The sequence below is a fragment of the Condylura cristata genome, unplaced genomic scaffold (assembly GCF_000260355.1).
Source record: "Condylura cristata isolate star-nosed mole 26May11 unplaced genomic scaffold, ConCri1.0 scaffold00033, whole genome shotgun sequence".
NCBI classification, from domain to species: domain Eukaryota; kingdom Metazoa; phylum Chordata; class Mammalia; order Eulipotyphla; family Talpidae; genus Condylura; species Condylura cristata.
Genome location: NW_004567134.1, coordinates 11,041,835 through 11,066,749, shown reverse-complemented (window position 1 = coordinate 11,066,749; position 24,915 = coordinate 11,041,835). Strand labels below are relative to the sequence as shown.

General features: G+C 38.3%; 1 protein-coding gene across 3 annotated transcripts in view; it reads right to left on the bottom strand.

Annotated features, from left to right (window-relative positions):
- DNAJC13 (DnaJ (Hsp40) homolog, subfamily C, member 13) overlaps nt 1-24,915 on the bottom strand; it is a 101,697-nt gene that overhangs the window by 14,177 nt on the left and 62,605 nt on the right. For all 3 annotated transcript variants that reach the window (XR_001146007.1, XM_012732157.1, XM_004692312.2), the window contains 17 exons: nt 22,497-22,651; nt 20,994-21,195; nt 19,049-19,164; nt 18,230-18,308; nt 16,964-17,099; nt 15,180-15,364; nt 14,664-14,738; nt 13,568-13,687; nt 12,231-12,410; nt 11,386-11,553; nt 7,873-7,986; nt 6,588-6,704; nt 5,401-5,578; nt 3,640-3,731; nt 1,882-1,981; nt 809-883; nt 509-621 (listed from right to left, as the gene is read on the bottom strand). Coding sequence is in view for 2 of the 3 variants with exons in the window: in XM_012732157.1 (XP_012587611.1) it covers nt 509-621; nt 809-883; nt 1,882-1,981; nt 3,640-3,731; nt 5,401-5,578; nt 6,588-6,704; nt 7,873-7,986; nt 11,386-11,553; nt 12,231-12,410; nt 13,568-13,687; nt 14,664-14,738; nt 15,180-15,364; nt 16,964-17,099; nt 18,230-18,308; nt 19,049-19,164; nt 20,994-21,195; nt 22,497-22,651 (2,205 nt within the window). In the remaining variant the exon portion in view is untranslated. The remainder of the gene's footprint in view (nt 1-508; nt 622-808; nt 884-1,881; nt 1,982-3,639; nt 3,732-5,400; nt 5,579-6,587; nt 6,705-7,872; nt 7,987-11,385; nt 11,554-12,230; nt 12,411-13,567; nt 13,688-14,663; nt 14,739-15,179; nt 15,365-16,963; nt 17,100-18,229; nt 18,309-19,048; nt 19,165-20,993; nt 21,196-22,496; nt 22,652-24,915) is intronic.

Below are 24,915 nucleotides of genomic sequence, written 5' to 3'. Positions count from 1 at the left end.
GGTGGAACAGAGATTCTAACAGGTTCCTGCTCTACAAACTGGACCATGGTGCTAGGAGCATCTGGCCATCTCCTGCAGGGCTGGGCGGCCGTGGTGCCCTCCCCAGGCATGTGAAGCCGCCCTCCCGCTGGAGGTGTGTCCTCACTCACCTGGAAGAACAGAGCGGAGGACGAGGACCATATCTTTAGCTCGCTACTTCCACAGGCTCATCCCTGCACTGCAGATAAAGGTCTAACCTGACCTAATTAGCTTGACCCTTTCCTAAGGATCCTTTTGTTCTTTCTCCCTGCTCATATTCAAACATTCTCCTAAGACTCCTCAATTTTGTCCTTGCTTCTTCGATTATTTTTGTGCTTGATGTTAAAGAAGGGTAGGCTTCCCTGATAGCATGTCACTCTTCCAACCTTCACACCAAAGCATTTCCTTAACCTCACCATCCCAGGCTTTGGAAAAATTCTAAAGTAATAGAGCTTTAATAATTTCTTTCTAAGACCTAATCTGTACTTACCTTTGGACCTATCAGTTTATCAGCTGTCATTTTAGCAAAAAGTTCTGCTGTTTGGGCTCGAACTTGTGGATGTGTTGAATTGCAGAACATATCCAGCAAGTAAATCAGAGCTCCTATGAAGGGAAAAGAATTAGGTTTAAGCAGAAAGATGTGGCTTTTGACCTTATCTCAACTCAGTGCGGTATGATTTTTTTCAACTGTAAGCCTTTCAGAGCATTCTTTAGTTCTGACTGCCAAACAGTCTAAAACAAGCTTCCCGAACACCGAATATGACGGATAAGCAAGGACTCCACACATTACCTTTAGTCATTGCTTCTTTGATTATTTTTGTGCTTGATGTTAAAGCATAAAGAGTTTCCAGAACAAGCTGACGACCTGCAGAATAAAGGACATTTCAAGGACCACATCGCCGTGCCACGTCACTGTCCGAACCAGGCGCTGCGCTTCTCTAGTCGCCTCACACTTAAGCCTTCGCAATGACCAGCCCACAGGCAGCCTCGCAGTCTTGCCATCGAAGGGGAAGCCGAGGCCTGACTGAGCCAGTCCACGCCTCACTAGTTAGTGTGCCTGGCTGCGGTCTGCATTGAAGCCCGATGGACTGCGGACCCACACTGCGCCATGGGAAAACGAGTAGCTAGTGCAGCGGTAAGATACTGTTCGACCTCAGGCAGCACCGCAGCCCGGAAGCAGTGTGCGCCCTTGCCCTGTTGTTGACGTAAACCAAGCTACTGAGCTTTAGTCTTTTACAGTCAAACGGAAAAGACAGGTGGGAGAGAAGTAGCAGCTGGCAGACAGAGGAGGATGCCAGGAGTCAGGGAGACACGGCTGCGCCAGACCACTGGCTGTCCAGTCAGCAGGAGCCTACTGAGGTGCAGGCTGCTTTCAAGAAACCAGACTGGCTAATTTCTAAATTAACGTCATGTTGGCAGGAGCAGTATTTATCAGCATCAAATCTTTAAGGTGCCAATGACGCAGGGCTGCACTGAAAGCTACACAAATTACTTTCTATCCTAGGCTACTTTTCTTTCATTCAAGGCCAATTATGTTTTTTATAAACCATGGAATATTAGACAAATCTCAACTATTATGTGTAGATTATTTCCAACAAATCGTAAGCCATAAGTGATTTTCCTTTGCTTTGAAGCTCTCTCACCTCCAACTTCTAAATTTTGATACAGTAAATGCAGAAGAATTATATTAATTTATGCAAAATATAATCAGGAAGACAAACCTGGCCTACAGAATGCCACTTAGAGAAAACCCAAACACAGGAAACATGCCAGCAGAGGCCTGGTTCTGTATTATCCAGGAAACTACTTCCCTCTCTCAGGCTGGGCTGTGGCTTCTACAGGTCTACCTGCCAGTATACGTACTTGATGGCAATGAATGTAGAAGAGCCAATAAGTTGGACAAAACCATGGACTCAGCAATATTGTTGACACAATCTTGGTTAGAAGTCACTATATTTACAACCTGAAAATTAATCAACAGGACAACAGAGATTCAGAAATAATTTCAGACCTCCTAGATCAATTTAAGTTGAGGCTAAATAAAAGACATCATAAAAATTAGAAAAACATTTGGAAGACAAAATATTTAATTTTTAGGTAAATGGTATCATTTGCTATATGAATATTCTATTTGTTCTATAAAAATTAATTTTAAGAGTAATTTTAAAAGATTGGCTTGGTTTCTCTATCTTTTGAGAAATAATAAAAAGTGTTAATGATCGTGTATGTGTCACATACACGGCTTCCTATTAGTTAAAAGGCAAGAATTAAATGTAATGATCTAACAAATATTTTAGCAGTGATTCAGTCTTGAATTGGCCCTGCAAGACTGCCCGAGAAGCCACGCATCCTGCCCCAGGCATACTCTAAGCCAGGGGGCACCAGAGGCACGCGCTCTACTGCTTTCCAACCACAGGTCTAGGTGGGAGTGGTGGAGGTAACTGTCCTCACGACAGACCTCTCTTTTTGCATTTAGAGGGAGAATGTGAATATCCAGCAGCCAGCACAACAAATAGGGTCTATCTTTCCATTTTAACAAAATAAACATGCTATTCTTTCAAATATGACCTCTCAAGTCCAAATTCTATAGTGTATATAAAAAAGTCAATGTTACTTTTGACTTGAACCATTTCAAAGCAATGTATCCAGATTTAATGTTTATGTATATCAAGTTACAAGCTATTTCAAGGATTTAAGTAGAGAAGTATGACCCTCCCCCCCAAAAAAAATTTGTTTGCTAAGATTTCTGACAATTTTGACTGTCTTTTAAAACAAAATGCAATCTTAAAAACATCATACAAACCACTCACATACCACTCACACTGGCACTGCAGTGAATTTGGTTTACTTTCGAATAAACTGTGTTACAAGTGAGTGGGATCGCCTGAAAAAAAGGCCCTGGGTGCCCCCTCTGAGCTGTCTAGGTGCCCAGTCACCCATGACCAGGGACTTTCTGCCTCTCCCAGAGGAAAGGTCCAGCTAGACAACTTCTCAGAACTTGGCAGAACTTCTCAGAACTTCCTCTGGAAAAAGGGCCTCGACTTCTGCACCCCCAAGGCTCAGGCTTCTGGCAGCCGGCTTTCCTAGCTAGCTTCTGTAAATAGCGTCAGGCTCCAGCCACCATTACCTCGCTGGAAAGGTGCTATTGTTCTACACCTAGGGAAGGGAGAGCACCTGAGAGGGACAGAAGGGTCTTTCCTCTAGGATACAAACTCAGCTTGTGGCCAGCTGAGTGCTCAACATGTCTCTCTGATGAGGACAATGAAACATCAGGGGAGTCGGTCTCCTCTTAGAATCTCTTAGAAGGAGATTCCAGGCTCTCCGAGGAAATCCCATTCTTTAGCACATACTACATGACAGAGCACATTCCACCCTAAGTTCTAATGGCACTTCTGTGACTAGATGGAAACAACACTATGGAATGTCTGCTCTTCAAAATGAGCATATCAATTCAAATTTTAAAGCACATTCAATTGGCTTCATAGGCAAAATGGAAAAAAAAAAAACCCAAACACACAACATCATGCAAACTTTCACTCCGCTTCAGAGGGTGACAAATTAAAGCTTAAACCATACACAGTAAGTGGCAAGAACATGATTTTTAGAACAAAATTCTTTTACCTCTAAAGCCAACTGCTGCACTTGACCAGCACCGTGGACTCGAAGAAGAGAAAATATTAATTTAAAGTGCCCAATGCATTCACTTTCAGAACCTAGGGAGTACGAATAACATGTTGATTTTTTTATGTCCAGGAGCATGTTTTCAACTGTGTATAAACCTTCAGAATACTGATATACACTGTTTACTATTAAATATGAGTTGCTGAGACTCCTTTCTCTTCATATGAGTTGCTGAGACTCCCTTCTCTTCATTTGTGACATGAAATGAATTAAGTAAATCTGTGACAGAAAATCTTAAGAGGCAAAGGATAAGATAGTAGAGTTTTTTAGGTTTATTTTGTTTTCATTTACATCTCCACCTCTAACTCTCAGATTAAAAGCAAGAACTTTACCAAACACACAATCCAAACCCAACTCCCAAATCAAAGGCATGAGGTAGTAATTTTACTCTTTGCCTCCAGACTTTGGGGCTATCCTTCCCATTCTAATTATATTTTGGAAGACAGTGATATCATCTGGCTTTTAATTAAGACCAAGTTAAACTCTGCCATTTGAAGATACGTTACAAATAGCTGACAGGCACGTAGTGAGGACTCCTTGTGAAAATACATACCACTTGAATGTATGCTCCTTCCTGCCCACTTCAAAACCCACTCCCATTTATTTTCTAGCATTTTGTTGTTTATAAAATATGAGTATTAAATAAAGCTTTGTTCTGCAAAGTTTTCCTTTTGCTATACAACAGTAACAAGTACTGTGTAATCTGTAATTTTTGCAGACTTCATAAAATAATTCATTAAGCCCCTCCCTCAACTTAGAGTCTAAAAATATTCTAAAATTCACTTCTTAGCAAGAAAGAATTATTTTAGCTACAATGTATATACAGACACAAACCATACTTCCAAATTTTAAGAGCATTCATTCTTGATACAGAAAAATTTCTGCATAAGCCCTTCCCTCACTTATAAATTCCAGTCAACAATCTGCTTTGCTATAATTACTTTGTATCTAATACAAAACTAGCAATGTTCTACTTTACCAATTTCAAACAATAAGAAATGAAGTGTTCTTAGGATTCTATAACATGACTTTTAATAACATCCCAATGTATATCTTGGGAATGTCTGATTTTTCTAAACAACATTTAATTATAGTTGGTAATTTTATTTGAATCACTTGTTGGCAATAAACTCAGAATTTCAGTAGTACTGTAATATAAACTAAAAAAGATAGTGTTAAGTGTTAATCAAAAAAATTGGAGGTTTTCAAGAAATTCAAATTAAATTTCTATTATTTGAGGTTTTATATGCTATATTTGCTATCTGAGCTAGTTTTGGAAAAAAGGTTTTAGATTTTTACTCAGCCACCTCAATGGAGATTTTTGGAAATGTCTTCTATTTGATGTTTGAGAATAACAACTAACCTTTATAATACCTAATGCACTTATACAAAATTATCAAGTTATTCTGCCTCTGCAACTTACTGAGATACATTTTCTCTTAGGAGATGTGAATTTCTCTAACCATGGCATCTGATTTCTCTTTCTGGCCTACTGTGTGTGTGTGTGTGTGTGTGTGTGTGTGTGTGTGTCTGTGTGTGTCTGTGTGTGTCTGTGTGTCTGTCTGTCTGTCTGTCTTAATGCTATACAAAGCATCAACATCATAACAACCAGGTTATCATTTCCTTTGATAAAACTGAAAGATGGGATTTTTAGAGTGCTCCTATTTTAAGGATGCTGCTGACTAAGGAAAAGTGATGTACCTGGGTTATATTTTATGACATTTCTTAGAGCCTCCAAAGCCATTTCCACTCTTGGCAAGCGGTCTCCGTGTTGCTGCGACTCCACCTTTGCAGTGTGTGTGAGAGCCATGAAAGTGTGCAGGTACTGGGCCTGGGAGCCAATGTAATCCAGCAGGCTTGCAGCAAATGCTTTTGGAACCTAAGGAGAGAAATATTCCAAAGTAATTGTGCCCTTGGAAATTCATAACAGAAACTACACAGCAAAGACAAAGACCTACCAGCTATGAACAGGATTAAATTACAAAAAGTCTGAATACACCTGTGGATTACGTGAGTGGGGGGGCACCACCAGCAGACAACAACCCCAGTTGCATTAGAAAATGGTTTTCAATAATTTTTGTACCAATACCTTTGAGAAGCACCCATCAGTGCCTTATGTAATAAGCCTGAATCAGAGTATCTTTCCCAATTACCAAAAAACTGATATGATATGCAATGTCTATTATTTGGCTACATAACACAAATATAACACAAATATTTAATTTTTAAATTGAAAGGACAGTCTTCAAAGAGACTACACAAATCACTGAACTCATTCTGCTTAGCATTTATGTTATTCTGTGATAAATTATATATGTATAGTTTAGTAAATTCCTTTTTTACCCCAAAAGCAAACTCTAAAACAAAATCTCACTTCTTCCTTCATTACAAAACATTCACCCACCAAACCTTCAAAGAAGAAACCACAACAAAAAATTTCTACTTGACCCCAGGTTTCTGAAAGGGATCTGGGATCACCACAGGGATGACCTGCTATAGCCCAAGCAGCTTTTAAAACACTTTGTTGCTTACCTCTAAAATTTTCTCCTAACAAGATTAGTGGAGGACTTCTGGGGCCTGATATTCTACAGGGTGTGTAAATGCTCTAGTCCCAAGACTAGTGAGATGACCTCTCTACATGACACAGTGGGTGTCACTGTGCACAAAAGGAATTGATGGGCAAGAAATAACATCTGTTTCATTCAGCAGCAACAAGACTAGATTCTTCAGTATTTAAAATAAAGAGACTTTCAATGGCTAGCCCATCACATACCCAGGTTAATACAAAGCATGTGCAAATAAAAGACATTATTTCATTCTGTACAGTATGAAAAAATAGCTTTCAATAACAAGAGTATCAACAAAAACTGACAAAGTAGAGAGCTTACCTCTAGCTGGAAAGTAGGAGCTTCATTATACACTCTGACAAAAATTTCCCCCACAATAAGTTCTTTGGCATGGTCACTATAGACAAATTCTGATCCATAACTTTTGTCACAATCACCCTTTTAAAAAAAGGAAATAAATTGTTAAACGGTGCCTGGTTTATAAATATATCCATTTTCACTTTAATTTGAAAAATGTGGTCCTTTTCCCAGAGGAAAATGGGTGTACTGGATGGATTTTTAGTCTTATAAGTTGTAATTTAACTCTGGAAGAAAAGGCATCAAATTATGCTTTTAATCCAAAGATAAAAAGAACTCATTTTAAAATTTCAAAAGTTCACAAAGGTCAGCCAATGTCGACTAGTGTGTTTAAAGCAAGAGCTACTTGGCTTTTCTCATGCCTGCCAGCAGACCTTTGACCTACTGAGACATAGGCTGATAAACAGGAGAAATGAACACATTTGAATTAGGTTTGAAAAAGCAATGTGTTGAAGGAATGTGCTAGAAAGCAGAGCCATTGAATTAAAAAAGACAGGCAATGTACTGGCTGAAAATCAAGATGTGGATCCATATAAGGAAAAGAGAAAAGGAGAATGGGAGAAAAACAACTTGAACGGAGTTTGACTCACACAGACTGAGATAATAACGAACATGAAAGAGATGTTATTATTTGTCTCCTGATAAAAGGACAGATGATGTACAAGACCACAAGTCCTGTTCTCAGCTTTGTATTCTCAAAACTTCCATCTATAAGTAGTTCTGAGCATCACCAGGAGAGTCAAAAACAAATTCTGAGTAAGTCAGGACACACAATGATGGCTACGCTCTAGTAAATTCAAACCTGCTAACAAAACTGTCCGTTCAACCACAAAGACTCCACTATCTCACATATGGATTATCCACATATTATCTCCTAATCTCACAGCCTACTGACCGCCCCACCGACCCCCACCATGGCTTAATAGCCTTGCCCCTAGAAGGTGGCAGAGTAGGAGAAATTATTCCATTTTGATACCAGAAAGCAACTTTGATTTATGGGGGGGAAAGGGGCTAAAGAGAACAAACAGTATCCTGGAAGCTAGTTATAATAAATAATGGCTATATTTAAGTGGTATTTAGTGGATCACTAAATACTGTAATGCTGTTCTTAAATGGGCCAAAGATTAGGAGGCAAAAAGCATTAGGCTTGATTAACACCAAATGGAGAAGGAATGGGTTTCTGTTCTAATATTAAGTTTTCAGAGATGGCATTAGAGTTACCCACAAAATCTAAAAAACAGTAACATACTTTCTTAATCATGTTTTCTTGTTGGGATTCAAGAAATTCAAGTAGTTCTGCTCTTGTAGAATTGTTCCAAATCAAATAAGGGTTCTCTGTGTTGCTGTTAAGCATCTTCAAAACCTAGGAGACAGAATAGTACTATTTTGTAATATTTAGAAAAAATTCATAATTGAAGGTATCATTTATTATGCCTATTCCATGCCAAGTACTGTAATATGTGTACTAAATGCAGGGGATCACAATAACAAAGACCTCAACAAATCTGACAAGTTTGCTGATATTCTATTTTGAAACTGAGAAAAATCAAGGCTGCGCGAGATCAAATTAATTTGCTCAGTTTTCACAAACTTTAAGTGGTGAAACTGGGAGTCAAACTTGAATCTTTTTGACTTCACCTTGTTAGCACTTGCTCTGCTACTGTAAAAATTAGATTGTTTTGGCTCTCCCTGGTGGCACAGCGGGTTAAAGCACAGCACTGAGAATCTAAAGCCGCTTCTGCATGAGTTCGATTCCCGCCTGCCCCGGAGGTGACCACAAGGTGCGGCAGACCTCTTCTGGCCCGCCCGCTGCTCCCCTCAGCAGTGTGCTTCGTTGATCTGCCTGTTCTGGTCCGCACTTCATCTCGGGTGAAGCCTCTCACCGCCCCTGAGCCTCTGGCCTGTACCCCAGTTCTGTATGCATAAATAAATAAATCTTAAAAAAAAAATGTGATTGTTTGCCTCAACACATGTAAGACAACAAAAGTTACTATGTATCAAAGAACATAAATATCCAAGCTATTTTGCAGTCAGTAGACAATAAATAGAAGTTAGAGAAGAACAGTATCATGCTACCTTTCATATAAGTTGGTAGGGGCAATCACATTTATGGGCAGATACTCGGCTCAGACACCCATGGCAAACCTTGCCCAGTGCCACACTGCGCAGTTCTGCGCAGTTTATAACTGCTTGGCTGGTGATGCACTTTCCCTTTGTTTAATTCTCTTCATGTAAGTGTTAGAGACACACTCTCCTCTAAATGTTTTGAAAGAAATTGCATCCATTTTACAGAGTTCTATGCCAGGCGGAAAGCAGTGCTTTATCACCTCCACTTTGTTTTTAAGTTGAGGCAATACTGGCTTACAACACTGTACATGACAGTACAGGGTCATTCATACGCTCCAGGTGTCCGGACCACACACACACCGTACACATCACCAAGACGACTGCAGCCTCCACCACAGTCCACTGTGCCCAGCACTTTGCTCTCCCACTCCCCTCGCCTCCCTCTCTGGTAGCCTTCACGGAACAGTCAGATTTCTAGGGTTTGTTATTTCTTTGGTTCTTATCTGACCCTTTGTTTTGTACCGATATTCAACAGTGAGACAACATCTGGTATTCACCTTTCTCCTTCTATTAATTTATTGAGCATAATCCCCTCCATTTTCATCCAGGTTGTTATTGATGGCAAGAGTTCATGTTTTTCATAGTTGAATGACTCGTATCTACTGAGAGGATCCATAATGTTGGCCTCATGAGAGGTATTTGGATGTAACCCTTCTCTCAATTTTCGGTAAACCTTTGAGAAGGCTGGGTAGTAGTTTGTCTTTGAAGATTTGGCAGAAATCACTAGTGAACCATCTGTTCCTTAACTTTTTCTTGGGAGACTTGTAATAACTGTTTCAATTTCCTTGCTTGTAATTAGTCTGTTCAGATGTTTTATTTCTTCCTGATTCCGTTTCATATGGTTGTGTATTTCTAAGAACTCCTCCATCTCTTCTAGGTTATTTAACTTTTTGGCAAACACATGTTCACAGTAATCTCTTCTGAGCCTCTGAATTTCTGCTAAGTCTGCTGTAACTTGCCCTGTTTCATCCCTGATTCTATTTGACCTTTTTCTATTTTTTTCTTTGCTGGTTACAGTTTTGCTTACTTTTTTGAAGAATCAGCTTTTGTTTTCATTAATTTTTGCACTGTCTTTTATTTCTATGTCATTTACATCTGCTCAATTTTTATTATTTCCTCCCTTCTTCTGGGTTTGGTTTTGTTTGTTCATCTTTTCTACTCCCTTAAGATAACACAGAGACTTTTTGAACTCTTGCTTTTGCTGTGTCCCACAGATACTGGGTTTTTACCTCCATCTTATACAAAGCCATTCACAGCCCTTGTTTTCAAATGTTAAATATTAAATCCAGATGGAATTCAAGTCACCATTTTGAAATGCTACACCTTTTTCCTATAGTGGTTAATCACCAATTTGCTAGTATTTCTGGAATGTTTTGTCAGCTAAAAAGTATCATATTGGTGAACACAAAGTCCAGAAAAAGAGTAAAGGTCAAGATTGGCATCTCAAGCTCTTCTCTCTTACTCAAGGACACTGAAAATAATGACCTGACTCAGACTAGATTAAGTAACAAATAATTCATAAAAAATCTAAAAATACTTTACATTTGGAGTCTTGAGGATTTTTTTGATTATAAAAACCTTAACAGATCCTTCCCTCCTATTTTATCTTATCTAATCTAATCTAATCTAATCTATCTACCCACCTATCTAATCAGGAAAAAACAAGATGAAATCAAAATAGCCCACAATCCAGCCATTCAGGGATATCTACAGTAAACTACTGAAAAAGGTCCATCCATCCATTCAGCTTCTCAACATCAAAAAGGAGATTTTGTCTGTTTGTCTTTTAAGTTAAATATCTTTTAATGTCTTTAAATATACTTTTCAATGTAAAGATTCATAGAGTTCTATTTAATGCTATATCCTTAGATTGTTTCTCAATGATTCTTACAAAAGATGTCAGAGGTTGGAATCTGTCAAGGTTATACTCATTTTTTTTTTGATGACTGTGTGCCACATGTGTATGTTAACACTTTTCGGTTTTAATAACAAGCCTAAGGAGTTATAACTTGGAAGATAACAGTTAAAAATAGTCTCCTGAGGGCCCTCCCTGGTGGCACAGTGGGTTAAAGCACAGCACTAAGAAGCTAACGCCACTTCAGCAGGAATTCGATGCCCGCTCCAGAGGTGACCCACATGGCGCAGCAGACCTCTCCTGACCCGCCAGCTGTCCCCTCAGCAGTGTGCTTCGTTGATCTGCCTGTTCTGGTTCCCACTCTGTCTCTGGAGAATCCTCTCACCGCCCCCTGAGCCTCTGGCCTGTACCCCAGTTCTGTATGCATAAATAAATAAACCTTTAAAAAAAAAATAGTCTCCTGACTCCCATCCTCTGCTGGGATATAACACTCATTCCAAGTTCACTTTCTTGTCCTCTATTTATGGTCTTACTAACCTGACTCAAGGTTATAAGAATTACAATGGCTCTGCCGTTGAGAAACAGACAGTCAATTTACCTTTGCAGAGATGTGTCGGCATCAATCTACAGTAATAAACTTCTTGTTTGAGGAAACAAGCCTGTGAACATTTTTAATTTTTAGATTTTCTACACTAATCAACGTTAATATGCTGATGTACTTTTACTACTTTACAGATCTTGCAACGTTTATCAAACCCAGGCTACCTCCAGAACACATACCTCGGTAGCACTGATCACAGCAAGTTTTCTAGCAACATAGGGGGTCAGCATGCCAGCTAAACTTTTCCTTATAGTTGGGTTTTCCGGGGTTGCTTGGTCTTCAGGTAGATACCCTCCCAGACGACTCAGAGCATGGATGCTCAGCTTGGCAAGACTGTTGGCTACTTCCTGTTACAAAAAATTATGGCTTCAAAGATCTGTTGTTATCTTCTAGGTAATAACACAGTAACTTTATGAAATCACAACTATACAGAACATATTTGAAAAGCAGAAAGCAAACAAACAAAAGAGAAAGCACTTGAGTCCCCAACACCGATGTTGGAAAAAGTATGCACCACAGGTTTGGCTTTATTTTTACAAAAGTCCATCAGAATCTGGGTACCCACTGACACCTAACACACTATGTGAGCACTTGGGGTAGGGTGAGCAGTAGAGGACGAGTAGGCAGAGCTACCTGCTGAGGCATGCACCAACATGTGAATGGTTGAATGAAAGCAAATAGGAAAGAAGAGACATAAAAAGTATCTAAAAAAATCAAATAAGAACTCAAGTGTTTGGGAGAGATTGACCCAATAGACTGACAGGATCATTATTATTTCCCTGGGTAACAACAGTCATAATTTTATAATCAAGAAGGCAATTGAGCAATCAAGAAAAGATTAAGTTACATCTCATATGTGCTATTATGAATTCCCTTGCCTTGTAGCCTTCCAGCATGAGGGGTTAAGATAAAAAGTTTTGGGGCTTAAACATAATAAACTGAGGGGTTCTGAATAGCTGGAGCTTTGCCTTAGCATTAGTCAATGGTTTGGGTTCAAGTTCAGAATTAAAGCAGTGTTAGTTACCTGTTGGTTTGTTTCTTCACTTTTCTGAATGCCACTCTCCTCTAGTGTATAGTCATAATTAAATAGATAACCTAGGAGATGCCACAAAATTCCAGCCTGAAACAGGTGTGTCTGTAGCCAAAAATCCACAGCAAAAGAACTGACACATTCCACGCCAAGAGCAGCTACTCGTGGGATGCTCTGAGAGAAGAAAATTGATGGAATTATCATGGTGAGCTCAGCACCACGGAGAGAATGTGTGCTTAGTCTGTCAAGCAAGCTAACTTATTGTGCAAAATGGTTCCCTCCTCTTACACTTTCAATTCCAATTTAAAATTTAATGTTATATCCTTCAAAGTCTTAAAAACAAAAGCATCCCGGCCCTCCCTGGTGGAGCAATGAGTTAGGATGTAGCCCTGCAAGCTAGCCACAACTGCTTCTGTGCAAGTTCGATCGCCGCCCCGGAGATGACCCACATGGACCTGCCCGCTGCTCCCCTCAGCAGTGTACTTTGTCGATCAGCCTGTTCTGGCCCCCACTATGTCTCTGGTGATCCTGTCACTAACCCTGCACCTCTGGCTTGTACCCCAATTCTGTATGCATAATAAAATAAATCTTAAAAAAAAAAAAACAACCCTGTAAAAAGATACAAAATCACTCTTTTGAGCCTAGTGTTCAAAGGCTAAGGTTTTCCTCTTTTCCATATTTTTATTTAAAAAAAAAGTTGTATTAATAGCAACCATATGCTTGTTATCTCAAGTGTAAGGGTAACTTACAGCCATTTATAATCAGTTTGTATTCTTATTAAACACACCTAAGTGCAGCAAGTAGATAAAGCCCAGGAGAGATTTTTAGCAGGTTCCTCATTTCTAGGTATTTCAGCCCCAAATAAGCAGTCTAATCCTGTTCTGTTCCAACACAGCTCTCACTCTGCCCAGTTAGCTACTAAGAAATCTCCTTCTTCTTCTTCTAGTTACCTATCAAATTCCTTAGCACTACCATACTGGGAGGAAACAGGCAGCTCTCAGATCCCTTAGAGCCTCCCCACCTGGCGGTGACTTGACATGAAAGTTTCAGATTTTACCTGGCCCTTTACCCTTGTTAGATCTAGTCTAGACTTCTTGCCGCTCTTCTGGCGTTCAGGTGAAGTCTCACTTCCCTAAACACGCCGCTCTACACTCACTCACTGCGGCCAGCCTAGACACAACATTCTTCTCTTACAATGACGCATCTCAAAATACTTTTTTAGATACCCAAATAATCTACTTAAAAACAACTTATTTATAAATTGGAGACGGCTACCTGACAAGAAAACCCATTGCTGACTGTATCCAGAAGGCATTAAAGATGAACTCTACCTTCCCAAAATAGAGCACCCGACAGAGATCCTGGATGATGCCAGGCATTTCAGTGATTTTCTCTCGGCACTCTTCAAACTGAGCGGCCACACTGTAGCATTTGCTTATGTGTCCACACACCTGCAGACAACACAACAGAGAAAAAAAGAAGTCACCTGTGCATTCTTATTTAAGACAAAAGAAATCAAACCAGCAGAGATTTTTGAGTAATGCTTAAATGCTGCAGAATTAAACATTTCTATCGGCTACCTAGCCTTTGTGAAGACCCCTCCGGAAGCAAGGCTGGCAACCGAGGCCACTGTGGCACTCAGGCCAAATGATCTGCTTTGTATGGCTAAAGAGCAAAGAACAATTTCACATTTTTAAAGAATTTCAAAGAAACACAAAAATATGCAATAGAGATTGTATGTAGTCTGAAAGCCTCAAATATCTACTCTCTGGCCCTTTATTTAAAAAAAGTCTGTTGACCTCTGGATTAAGAAATTTTTGTTCAGTTTATTTACTTTGAAGAATCAAATTCTATTTGGATATCTCAAAAATAGAGAATATGACTCAAAAGCCTATTCTCTATTGCTTTATAGTCTAAATTTTGTTGGTTTATATCAAGGGCCACATAAGAAGTACATTCTACAATGACCTTAACGAAATTCTGATGAATTAAGAACTCAATAATTTTAGCCTTAGCAGAAAACAAATCATTTCAAATACTACTGATGGGAGAAGGAAATAGGGAAGTGGTTAGAAGGCATGTGAAAATACAAATGGCAAAGCAACAAATGTTTGAAAGTGGGTTTAGAGACAAAGGTGCGTTAGCCAAGCTTTATGGGGAAAAAACTAAGCCAAAAGATCCTAAGTGGCTTAGTACAGTGCTTCTTAAAGTGTGATCTGCAGACCAGCACCATCACTATCACCTAGGAATTTGTCTATAAATCATATCCTGAGGCCTTCACTCAGGTCCACTGAACTTTACTCTGCGGCAGGTGGCGGGCAGGTAGGAGGGGTGGGCATGTGGGCTAAGGGAGTCTCACAGAAGTTAAAGTTTGACACTTCTGGTCTAGTGTTATTTTCTTGTACGTTCTGTATGTTTTAGCCTCACCTGTACTGACATGTCACTTGGTTTACTAGAACGATTCAAGACAGCCACACAGCGACTGAATGCCTCTTGTAATACCTGCAGAAAAAGAAGTCAGTCAGCCACTAGATCTATTTTGACTTGAAGTCAAAGCTTTTACTGAAAGAAAATATTAATAATTTATGTTACGTAACTAGCAAATACCAAATACCAAGTTACTCAGTTAACATTGGTTAAATAAACAAGTGAACAACTCCCAATAGGCTACTTTTTAACGCAATGTTAAGCTTAGTAATTTTGAATTCAGTAGTGTCCAACTTATATTGTGTGATAAAGCTCCAATTCAACCAATTTTAAAAACCAAAATCACTAATTCTAGTACCAGAAAATGATGACAACATTATGTTATCTATTAGAATAAAAGAAAGAAACTTATCACTTGTGTTTTACATTTGGTGAATTCTGTGTTGCCTAATTCATACTAGAAAGCTAACCTAGGTGGAAGGTAAGCCCAAAAGGTAGTTATGACCCCACAGTTACCTCTATTCCATTCTCTCTTCTGAGCTCCTCAGCATTGAGGGCTGAGCAGTTCACAGTATGAAAAGCCAGCTCTGCAGCAGCAGGAAGCAATGGTGATTCTTTAGAAAAAAGGAGGTCATCTGAAGTTTCCATGGTTATAGTCCTAATTAGCATGGGGTATCCTGCATATTTATAAGGCTGTAAATCTGAAATAACCAAAAGTTAGTGAAGGAAAACAAAACAAAAACTGTGTTGGCTTTGAAAAAAAAAAAAATCAACATCTTAAATGCCTCTTAATTTCAGTTTAAAAAAGGAAATTAAACCTAGTATAAATCCCTTGGATCCTTCCTTTTCTGCAGCTTGTTCAGTGTTTTCTCTAAAATGTTTTCCCTAGGAAAAGAACATTTTTCTAGTAAATGAATTTAGTGTATTTTTTGATCCTTTGTAGAATATCTACTTTCTATGGTGTGATGTTATCTTTGTAACTTTTCATCTGATCAGAGAGAGCAAGAGACAGCCTTGTATCAGAGGCTGGAACACTCGTGACACAGCTCTTTATAATGAAGAGACCGTGAGGAACATTTTATTGAAATGAGAGTGAACATTCCATCTTATGCTTTCTGGATAACAATTATGTTTTTCTATTTTACCAGTTATCATAAATGTTTGAAAATACTAAATATAATTTGTTGTCAGAAATACAAAACAGAAATTTTAACTTTATTTACCTAAATTTGATAAGCAAATTTAAAAGTGAAAGCTAAAATGTACAAGTGCCCTACTTTTAATTCTATTTCTTTTTAAATTAACTAATTAAACAGGAAGATGTAAGTAAATTGGCCTGTGAGATTTTAAGAACACTATAATCTTACTTTAAATTACCACAAAACTTTCTGCCCTTTCAGGGTTACCAATACTTATATCAACTCTTTACTAAGATGGTTCTTGAAAAGTGCGTTGGAACTGGTCCTAATTCGCCCACCGTAAGTATATTCATGTGTGCACATGGAAAGGGAAAAAAGTGAATTAGTGTCAAGTCCTTTCAATGAGGAATTAACATGAGGGAGGTGACCCATATACGGCACAGCAGACCTCTCCTTGCCTTGCCCACTGCTCCCCTCAGCAGTGTATTTCAGTGGCTCTGTCTGTTCTGCTCCCCACTCTGTCTCTGGCCTATAGCCCAGTTTTTCTATGCACAATTAAATTTTAAAACAACAACAAACAACCAATGGCTTGAAAAGCTGCCTTTAAACTCATTCTGATTTATGGCAAATGGTATATAACTAAAGCACAATCAGTTAGTCATTGTTCCTTTCAATGACCAAAGTGCTAGATGACCATGCAAGCAATTCCACTTGTCTTCAGCCACCCAGCACTCCTCATGCTTCACAAATTCCCACTGACTTCTCTTTTCCTCAAAATCATACATCCAAATTGTGATTTAAGCAAAACAAACAATCCTTAAATTCCAGATCCATATTATATCTCATAAGTTTGTTGATAAATGGCTAAAAATAAAAACTCACCAAATACCTCCACAGAATGGAAATTCCATAGGAAGAAATAAAACCTTGTTGGAAATGCAAAATATTGGAAATTATAGGTAGACAGTGAAAGGTATGAACTAAATATTCTGGGTCTTCCTAAAGGAAACTAGTCCATTGCTCTATTTAAAATGCAGCTCAAAGAGTCTTTTGCAATAATAATTCTAAATCTATTAAAATACGCTATAGCAATAAATGATAAAATTAGCTATAAAATTAGCTGGAGAATAAATTAAAATTTGAAAGTAATACAAATCTTACCTTCTTTATGACGATTGAAGAGGATGCTCTGTGTTTTCAGAATTAAAATTATATTCTCTGGATCTGGTCCATCCACTATTTTTGCTGATTTGGTACATAAAAATTCATATGCTTTGTTTACTTTTTCAAACATGTCCTGTATGTAGCCAAAGATAATTAATTCTCCAATTTATATTGTTCCAAATCACAACTTAAACACAGCTGGTTTGTATTTAGTCAATACCTTCTCTAGTTACTCTTTTTTTGGGCTTTTATTTTTTATGGTAAGGAGTTAATTCTAATTGGTACACATTCAAGGTGAAATCTTTTTTACCCCCACATAGCTATTTAGTGATCTCAATACCATAATTTACCCAAAAATTATTCTTCACTGACTTATACAATCAATGGCATATTAGCACTATGCTAACTGCTTAATGTTCATTACCTCATTTAATCCTGAGAACAATCACATGAACTGTACACCATTAACATCCTCATTTTTAAAATGATGTTAACTTACTTGCCATGGTCCGAAAGTCAGCTGCCTTTAGGGCTAAGACTTATGCCTCCATCTGACATTACCTAAAGTTAAGTTCTTAAAATAGTGAACTATATTATGATCTTTAATCTATTTCTTGACTCCTGTTGACAATACCTTACTGGTTTACCAATATTGAATGTACCTTTAGAGTATTTTAGTATCTGTAAGCTAAACCTAGTTAAGTCTGTAAACAATTTGATTTCAACATATTTTTCTATCTTTACTGTTTTCTCCTCCATATGACTTTGTATTGCCACAAATTTCTCAAAACTGACTTCTGATTAAAAATTCCTTAAACATCTTTATGTTTCATGGGACACTGGAAAAGGTAGCATCAGGGAATGCTTGCAGCAGATGACTGAACTTTCTCCTCTTCAGTTAACAATGACATTGGATGCCATTAAAAAAACTTAAAATTACCCAAAGCAATCTGGATGGTAATACCATCACCTACAACTGAATCAAGTTCACCCTCTTTCCTGACTTTGTTACTCAGGTGAGTGCCTGTCAGACATATTCTCTAGCAGATATGGGTAAAGAGAGAGAATAAAGTCCTAAGTTGTTAGTCACAAGGACAGTCCATGCGGGGGACCAACCATAGGAGCTAGGCTACAAGCTGAACACGCGGCCATGTTTCACATGCAGACACTGGAAGAGGGTGAGTTCATCCTGTAGCTGCCTAAAACAGCATCAGAGCAAAAGAAGAGTCAATCCCAAAGTTCTAATTGCAAAGCAATACATACCCTCCCTTCCGGATTCTTATCAGGGTGGTATTTTTGTGCAAGTCTGAAGTAAGCTTTTCTGATCTTGCTCTCATCATGCCTGTTAAATAGGAAAATTATTTCATGAACAGAATCTGCAAGAAAACTATTTATATAATCATGTAAAAAAATTAAAAACTATTTATTCTATGTGACCATATATTAAATGATACACCAAACTAAACCCAGTAAGATCACTCTTGATATGCTACCATTTACAGTTGAAAGATAAAAACCTTACAAGGTCATTATTCACTTCATATTACAATATCATGTTCTGGGTTTCAATAAGAAACTTTTATGAAATTTATTTTCAAAATGTCATTTGAAGTTCTAAGTTATTTGAAATATCAGTCTTGCCAAAGTGTACATATTCACTTTATACTAAGGAAATGTCTTTTCAACCATTTTCCTCTAATGCACAATATCATAAAACTTCACTGATATCAAGCTAAATCTGCATTCTTTCCCTATGCATCTGTCACGTCAATTTTAGACATATCATCATCAGATCCCATCCTGATGCATGTGCCAAACTACAGGAGGAAAGAGGAAGTACGGCACTATCAGAGATGGTGGCAGGTGTGTCAACCATCTTGGTAAGACTTACCAAGAATGCAAATCTGCTAATAAATCTGGAGTGAATGAAAATCACATGGACATAGTTCCATATGGTTATTTTCCACAGAAAAAAATATCAAATAAGCTAAACATTTAAAAATTATTGGCCTAATACTTAGTTTTTGATATTAGTATTTTAAAGCATTAGTATTTGCGAATGCAAAACTGAAAACAACTCACGGCCCCTCTCCTGGAGAGAGATTAAGTACTTCATAGGCATCATCTATTGACATCATAGGCGGCTTCTTTTCTACTTCCTTCTTCCAGGCATCAAGGGTATCTTTTAGAAGCTTAACCTAAAAGACAAAGGATTAAAATTTATATTTGTTTAAGTAAAATTATTTCAGAATATAAGGTTTAAATTATAGAGTTCTCATGTTGAATTTATTTAAAGTGACAAACCTAGGCTTTTTAATAAAGTACTCGTATTGGATTCTATTCTTTTTTTATTTTTTAAAGGTTTATTTATTTATGCATACAGAGCTGGGGTACAGGCCAGAGGTGCAGAGATGGTGAGAGGATTCACCAGAGACAGCGTGGGGAGCAGAACAGGCAGATCTGCTAAGGGAAGCAGTGGGTGGGTCAGGAGAGGTCTGCTGTGCCAAGTGGATCACCCCCAGGCAGGGACTGAATTTGCACTGAAGTGGCTACAGCCAGTTTGCAGTGCTGTGTCCTAACCTGCTGCACCATCAGGGAGGCTCCATATTCTTTTTTTAAAGTAACCTTTATTCTTTGCTAATTTTTGATTTTTTTAAAAGATTTATTTATTTATGCATACAGAACTGGGTTATAGGCCCAGTATAGGTGCAGCAGATGAGAGGATTCACCAGAGACAGAGTGGATAGCAGAAAAAGCAGATGCACTGAAATACACTGCTGTGGTCAGGAGAGGTCTGCCACACCATATGGGTCACCTCCCTGGCTGGGGATCAAACTCATGTTGCAGTGGGTGCATAACTTCATAGTGCTTTAACCCATTGCACCATCAGGGAGCGCCCTGATTCTACTCTTAATTGTTAAATAAATGTTCAGAAACTACTGAAGACATGGAATTAGCAAAAGATACACTGTAGCAAGAAAGCAAGCAATATACCATGGCATGCATCTCAAGATGATTTAAAAGAATGATTGGTAATCTGGCATTCAAACAAATGTAAGCAATAACAAACACAAGGGAGTCTGGGTAGTGGGTAAGGAAAGTTAATATTTTTTCCATGTCTATTAGAAACTAGGTTATTTAAACACTACAGCAGATTTAATTCATTCACAAAATTTCAATAATGCATGAAGACACTGAGATTCTGAGAGACAGATGTACTTTTGTGATGGGGTGGAGTCAAGCCTAGCCTGATTTAGAGCGTTTGTACACTTTTTACTACGTCATGTTGCATCTGGAACAGGAGAGCCTACTGGCCTTCAAATGGCTAATGACTGTGGAACAAATGGCATGGGTTCTTAAATCTTCTGCTGGTAAGGATAATGGTGTCTTTGCTGCTACATTAACAAACCAACGTGAGCACCCAGGCCTACACTGGCCAATTTTCCAACAGATACCCAAGGGCTTGAGTTGGGAGGGTCCTAGTGCCACTGTGGCCAGGTAGACAGTAGACACTCAAGTCATACTTACAGTTCCTGTGTGTCAGGAATTATGCTGCTTCTTATGTGGTTTCTCACTTACTCTTCCCAACAACCATATGAGACAGTTGCTATTATTAAGTTTAGCAGTATTATCTAGCCGAGTCTTAGAGAAGTCAAGTAATGTACTAAATGCTGTTATGTAGAGCTGTCAGTGGCCAAACTGAGACTCAACCCCGCATCTGCGAGCTTCATCCATGGCAGAGACAAGCTTCCACCAATCTATCACAGTATACAACTGTATTACATGCACAAAACCAAGTTTGGTTCGTTTTTCTCACAAGAGATCAAGACTGTTAAATTCTTAATATTACCTCAAAAAATTATCTTTCAATCTGGGATTTACCCCATATAATGAATTATACTCAGAGTTACACAGTGGTTAGAATAAGTGAGGAACTATTATTATCACAGAAGGAAGATATTACCCAGAAGTGATTAGGGGTTATTTTTATGGGATAAGGCGGCACAAAATTAATCTGCAGACTTACCGGATCTTTAATTGGCCAATCTGGAAAACGGAGTGTATCACAAAGTTGTTTAAGATAATAAATATTACAAAAAAGTTCATTTTCTAGTTGTGGATAATTGATCACTGGGATTGGACAATACTGGTAAAGTGCTCTTGTGTTACTCTGAAGACGAGGTGTGAAATCAGCAAGATGAGCAGCAATCTTCTCTATCATGAGGCGCCTACAATTACAAAAAGCTTCAAGCATTAGTGAAGGATATTTAGGTTTACAGAAAAGACTGAGATCGGGCAATGTAATTACATAGACCTTCTCTAGAGTACACCAATTACTGGCATAACATAAGAGCAAGTAAGAAAGTTATTTGGGGTATTCTAGATTTATTGTATAAAAATATGCAATCACTATGAACGTATTTGTAACACTTGTCCATAAAGAAGGCCATAGAAAAAAAAGCTAAAATTAGGCCCATCCTTCCTATTGAAAAACCAATCATCAAAAGGTCAACTGGCATAGATGCATATGGGTGTAGCCTGGAAAGTCAAGTTAACTAGCAACTTGAAGGTGCACATGGCATGATGTTTATTTCAGTTACCTAACCAGTCTGGGGTCTGGCTCTCTTCTAAGCAGAACCTTGATTTGATCAGCGCTACATCTTTCAGAAAGGAGACTCATATGACCCAATCTCAACAGAACAAGATTATACAGAAAAAACTATGTTAGAAACTAATTCATATTCCTGTATTTGGTACCAGTGAAAACATGATTGTCACACAGAACAATCAAAATTGGTAGCTGAAACACACCAAACCTACAGATCAACCTACAGAGAAGTCAAGTCACCAGCAAGTGGCACTGTGTGAAGTCAGCCAAGGCACAGTGACTCCTCAAGGCTAAGTGCCATTGGGCCAAGGGGCCAGAGAGGTTCTCCCCAAGGAGGCAGCCGTGACAGTGAATTGCTAAACCTTTCCTGGACAGAGTCCATCTAGATACTGACATCTTCTCTGGGCCTCCCTTCTGTTTTTCTCAGGTTTTCCCCTATGGCACTGCCCATAGACATTCTGCTAAAGTCAGAAAGTTCTGACTAGGGAGCTCTCATTCTGAAATGACTTCAGGTACTTCTGGTCTGATCCATTCTATCAGTAAGTGGGCTTATTTCTTAAGTGGAATATAGTTTCACTTTAAAACACCCAGGGGGTGTGTCTTAATTTTATGCCTATATATTCCTGATACATGTATTAGCTCACTGCCTAAAACTTAACCAATTCTATAGAGTGCTCAAAAATAAAACACACCAACAGTAATAGGCTCTACTCTTACACAAAGACCCACCATAGTAACAGTAATGTTGTCAATCTGTTAGTGTAGATTAAACTTTTTGGTCTTGTCATAAACCATGATTTGGTTTGGTCCAATGACTAAGGTAGCTTCAGGTTATGCAACCAGAGAAAGCAGCTCTCGTAACAAGATGGCGAGACACAAAGATTCTGGATATAAAAATACAACAATCAACTGGTCACTTACCTCATTTCGCTGCTCCAGATTGCTTCTGGGGTATCAAATTCTCCTAGAAAAATCTCAGAAAATTTTTCAGGCTCGTAATTTTCTAAGTAACAAACCATTGCTTCTGGTAAGATGTGCCCAAGTATACTTCTCTGGAAGATATCTGGTCCTTTTGTCTTTGAAACAAGACCAAACAAAGTCAGAAACACTAAAACTATCAATTTTCTAATAAGTTCAATTTTCTCTAGGTTGAGTTAGAGAACATTTTAAGAGAACAACTGGAACAAATAGCTTTTATTCTTTAGAAATTTAAGTATTTTTATTAAACACTGATTAACAGATATACAGCATTCAAATCAACCACCATACATACAGCACCCTGTTGGCCACAAAGAGTCTAGCTCATATCCTTCACCATGCAAGTAACTCTCTTCACCAGCTTTGTCCATCCTTCTAAGCCCTTCCCTTCTAGTGACTATTATTTTTGTTTCTTTACTCTAGGAACTTAATTTTGTTGGGTTACTTCATTAGTTTTGTTCCTCAATCTTCTACATAAGAATAGAATTTCCCGTCTGACTTATTTCACTTAGCAAAACACCCTCTCGGCTCATCCACGTTGTTGCAAATGGCAAAATTTCATTTTTATACACACACACACACACAACTTAGTAATATTCCACTGTGTGGATATACCACATCATTTCTCAATGGGAATATGTTTCCAACTGCTGACTATAATGAAATATGCTGTGAAGATAATGGGTGTGCAAAATAGCTCTCTGGTGTATTTCTATTCTTAATGCTTTGAGGCTCTCCACGCTGCTTTTCCATAGGGCTGTGCCAATTTACGTTCTAAGAAGCCGCACAAGGACTCCCTTTTCTCCACAACCTTGCCAATGCTTCTTTTTCTTTAATAGTCATTTTCACAGGTACAGGTGATAGTTCACTATGGCTTTGACTTGCATTTTCCTAACAATAAGAGATGATGAACATCTTTTCACGTGCTGCTGGACATGTCTATCCTTCTTTGGAAACACCCAATCAAATCTGGTCCATTTTTAAATTGAGTTGTTTTATTGCTGATTTGTATGAATTCTTCATGTATTTGGGGTATCAGACCCGCCCTTGTCAGATATATGATTTGCAAGTGTCTTCTCCCATTCAGTCGGCTGTTTTTTCTGTCTGACAATGATTTCTTCCCTGTTTTGATGCAGTTCCAGCTAATATTCTGCCTTTGCTTCCCTCGACACTACTGCCAAACCTCCAGAGGTCTCTTTAAGGCTGATGGCAAGGACCTTATTTTTTCTAGGTATTTTATAGTTTCAGGTCTTACATTTATACACCCAATTATGAATTAATATCTGTGTGTGGTATAAGACAGTCATCTGCTTTTATTCTTTTACATGTGGCTGACAGTTTTCTCAGCATGATTTACTGAAAAGATTCATTGTATGCTCCTAATTCAACTTAAATTAAATGCCAATTACGTGTAGGTCTATTTCTGTGTATAGTCTGTTCTACTAATCTGTGTCTATTTTTACTCCAATACCATGCTGTTTGATTATTACTGCTTTGTAGTACAGTGTGATGTTGGGGCATATGATAACCTCCATTTTGATTGTTTTCTTCAGGATTGTTTTGGCTACTCAGGTCTGTCATCATTCCAAATTTATGCTCTATGTTCTATTTCTGTGAAGAATGTTGCTGGGATTTTGCTAGACATTTCACTGGAACTGCGTATTGTTAAGTGGCATGGAATTTTAACAATGTTAATTCTTTCAATCCAAAGCATTTCTATGTGTCTTCTATTTCTTTTAACATAGTTTTCAGTGTACAGGCTCTGATAATTTGATTTTCGGAAACATGGCAAAATATGAATGCAGGGTGGCTGGTATACACTGCCTTAGCACAAGCTCCACGGTAAACAACCATCTGCAGTCCTGTGACAGTGTTAACCTCCTCAGGTGTATGCTGCTGACATTACATAGACTGGTCTTTGAAAACAAGAGACATCACAATAAGGTTATGCTGAGAATTATGTCAGCTATTTTCTGTCATACTGTTGGCTATAGTTCCTGTTTGCACCTGCTTCTGTTTGCAAAAACGAGTTAAGGCCAGCAGATGAAGATCGTGAAGCGCCTATGATATGAAGCTGACTAGTATCTAGGTGGAGAATCTCTATTCAGAGTAATTGCAACTATCTGTACTAGCAACTCCACATCCTTTGGCTGCTCAAATGGAATCAGGAAAATAATTGTACTTTATTGTGCTAAACTTCGAAATTCATTTCTTTTCCTAAGAGAAACAATATCCTAAAAATTATAAAAGCTTTTATTTCCTTCTAGGCAAACTGAGAATATTTTATTTCTCTTGGATATGCCAAGACAGGGGAAAAAACCCAAGACATGGTTTTACCACTTAGTGCCAAGATAAATAATGA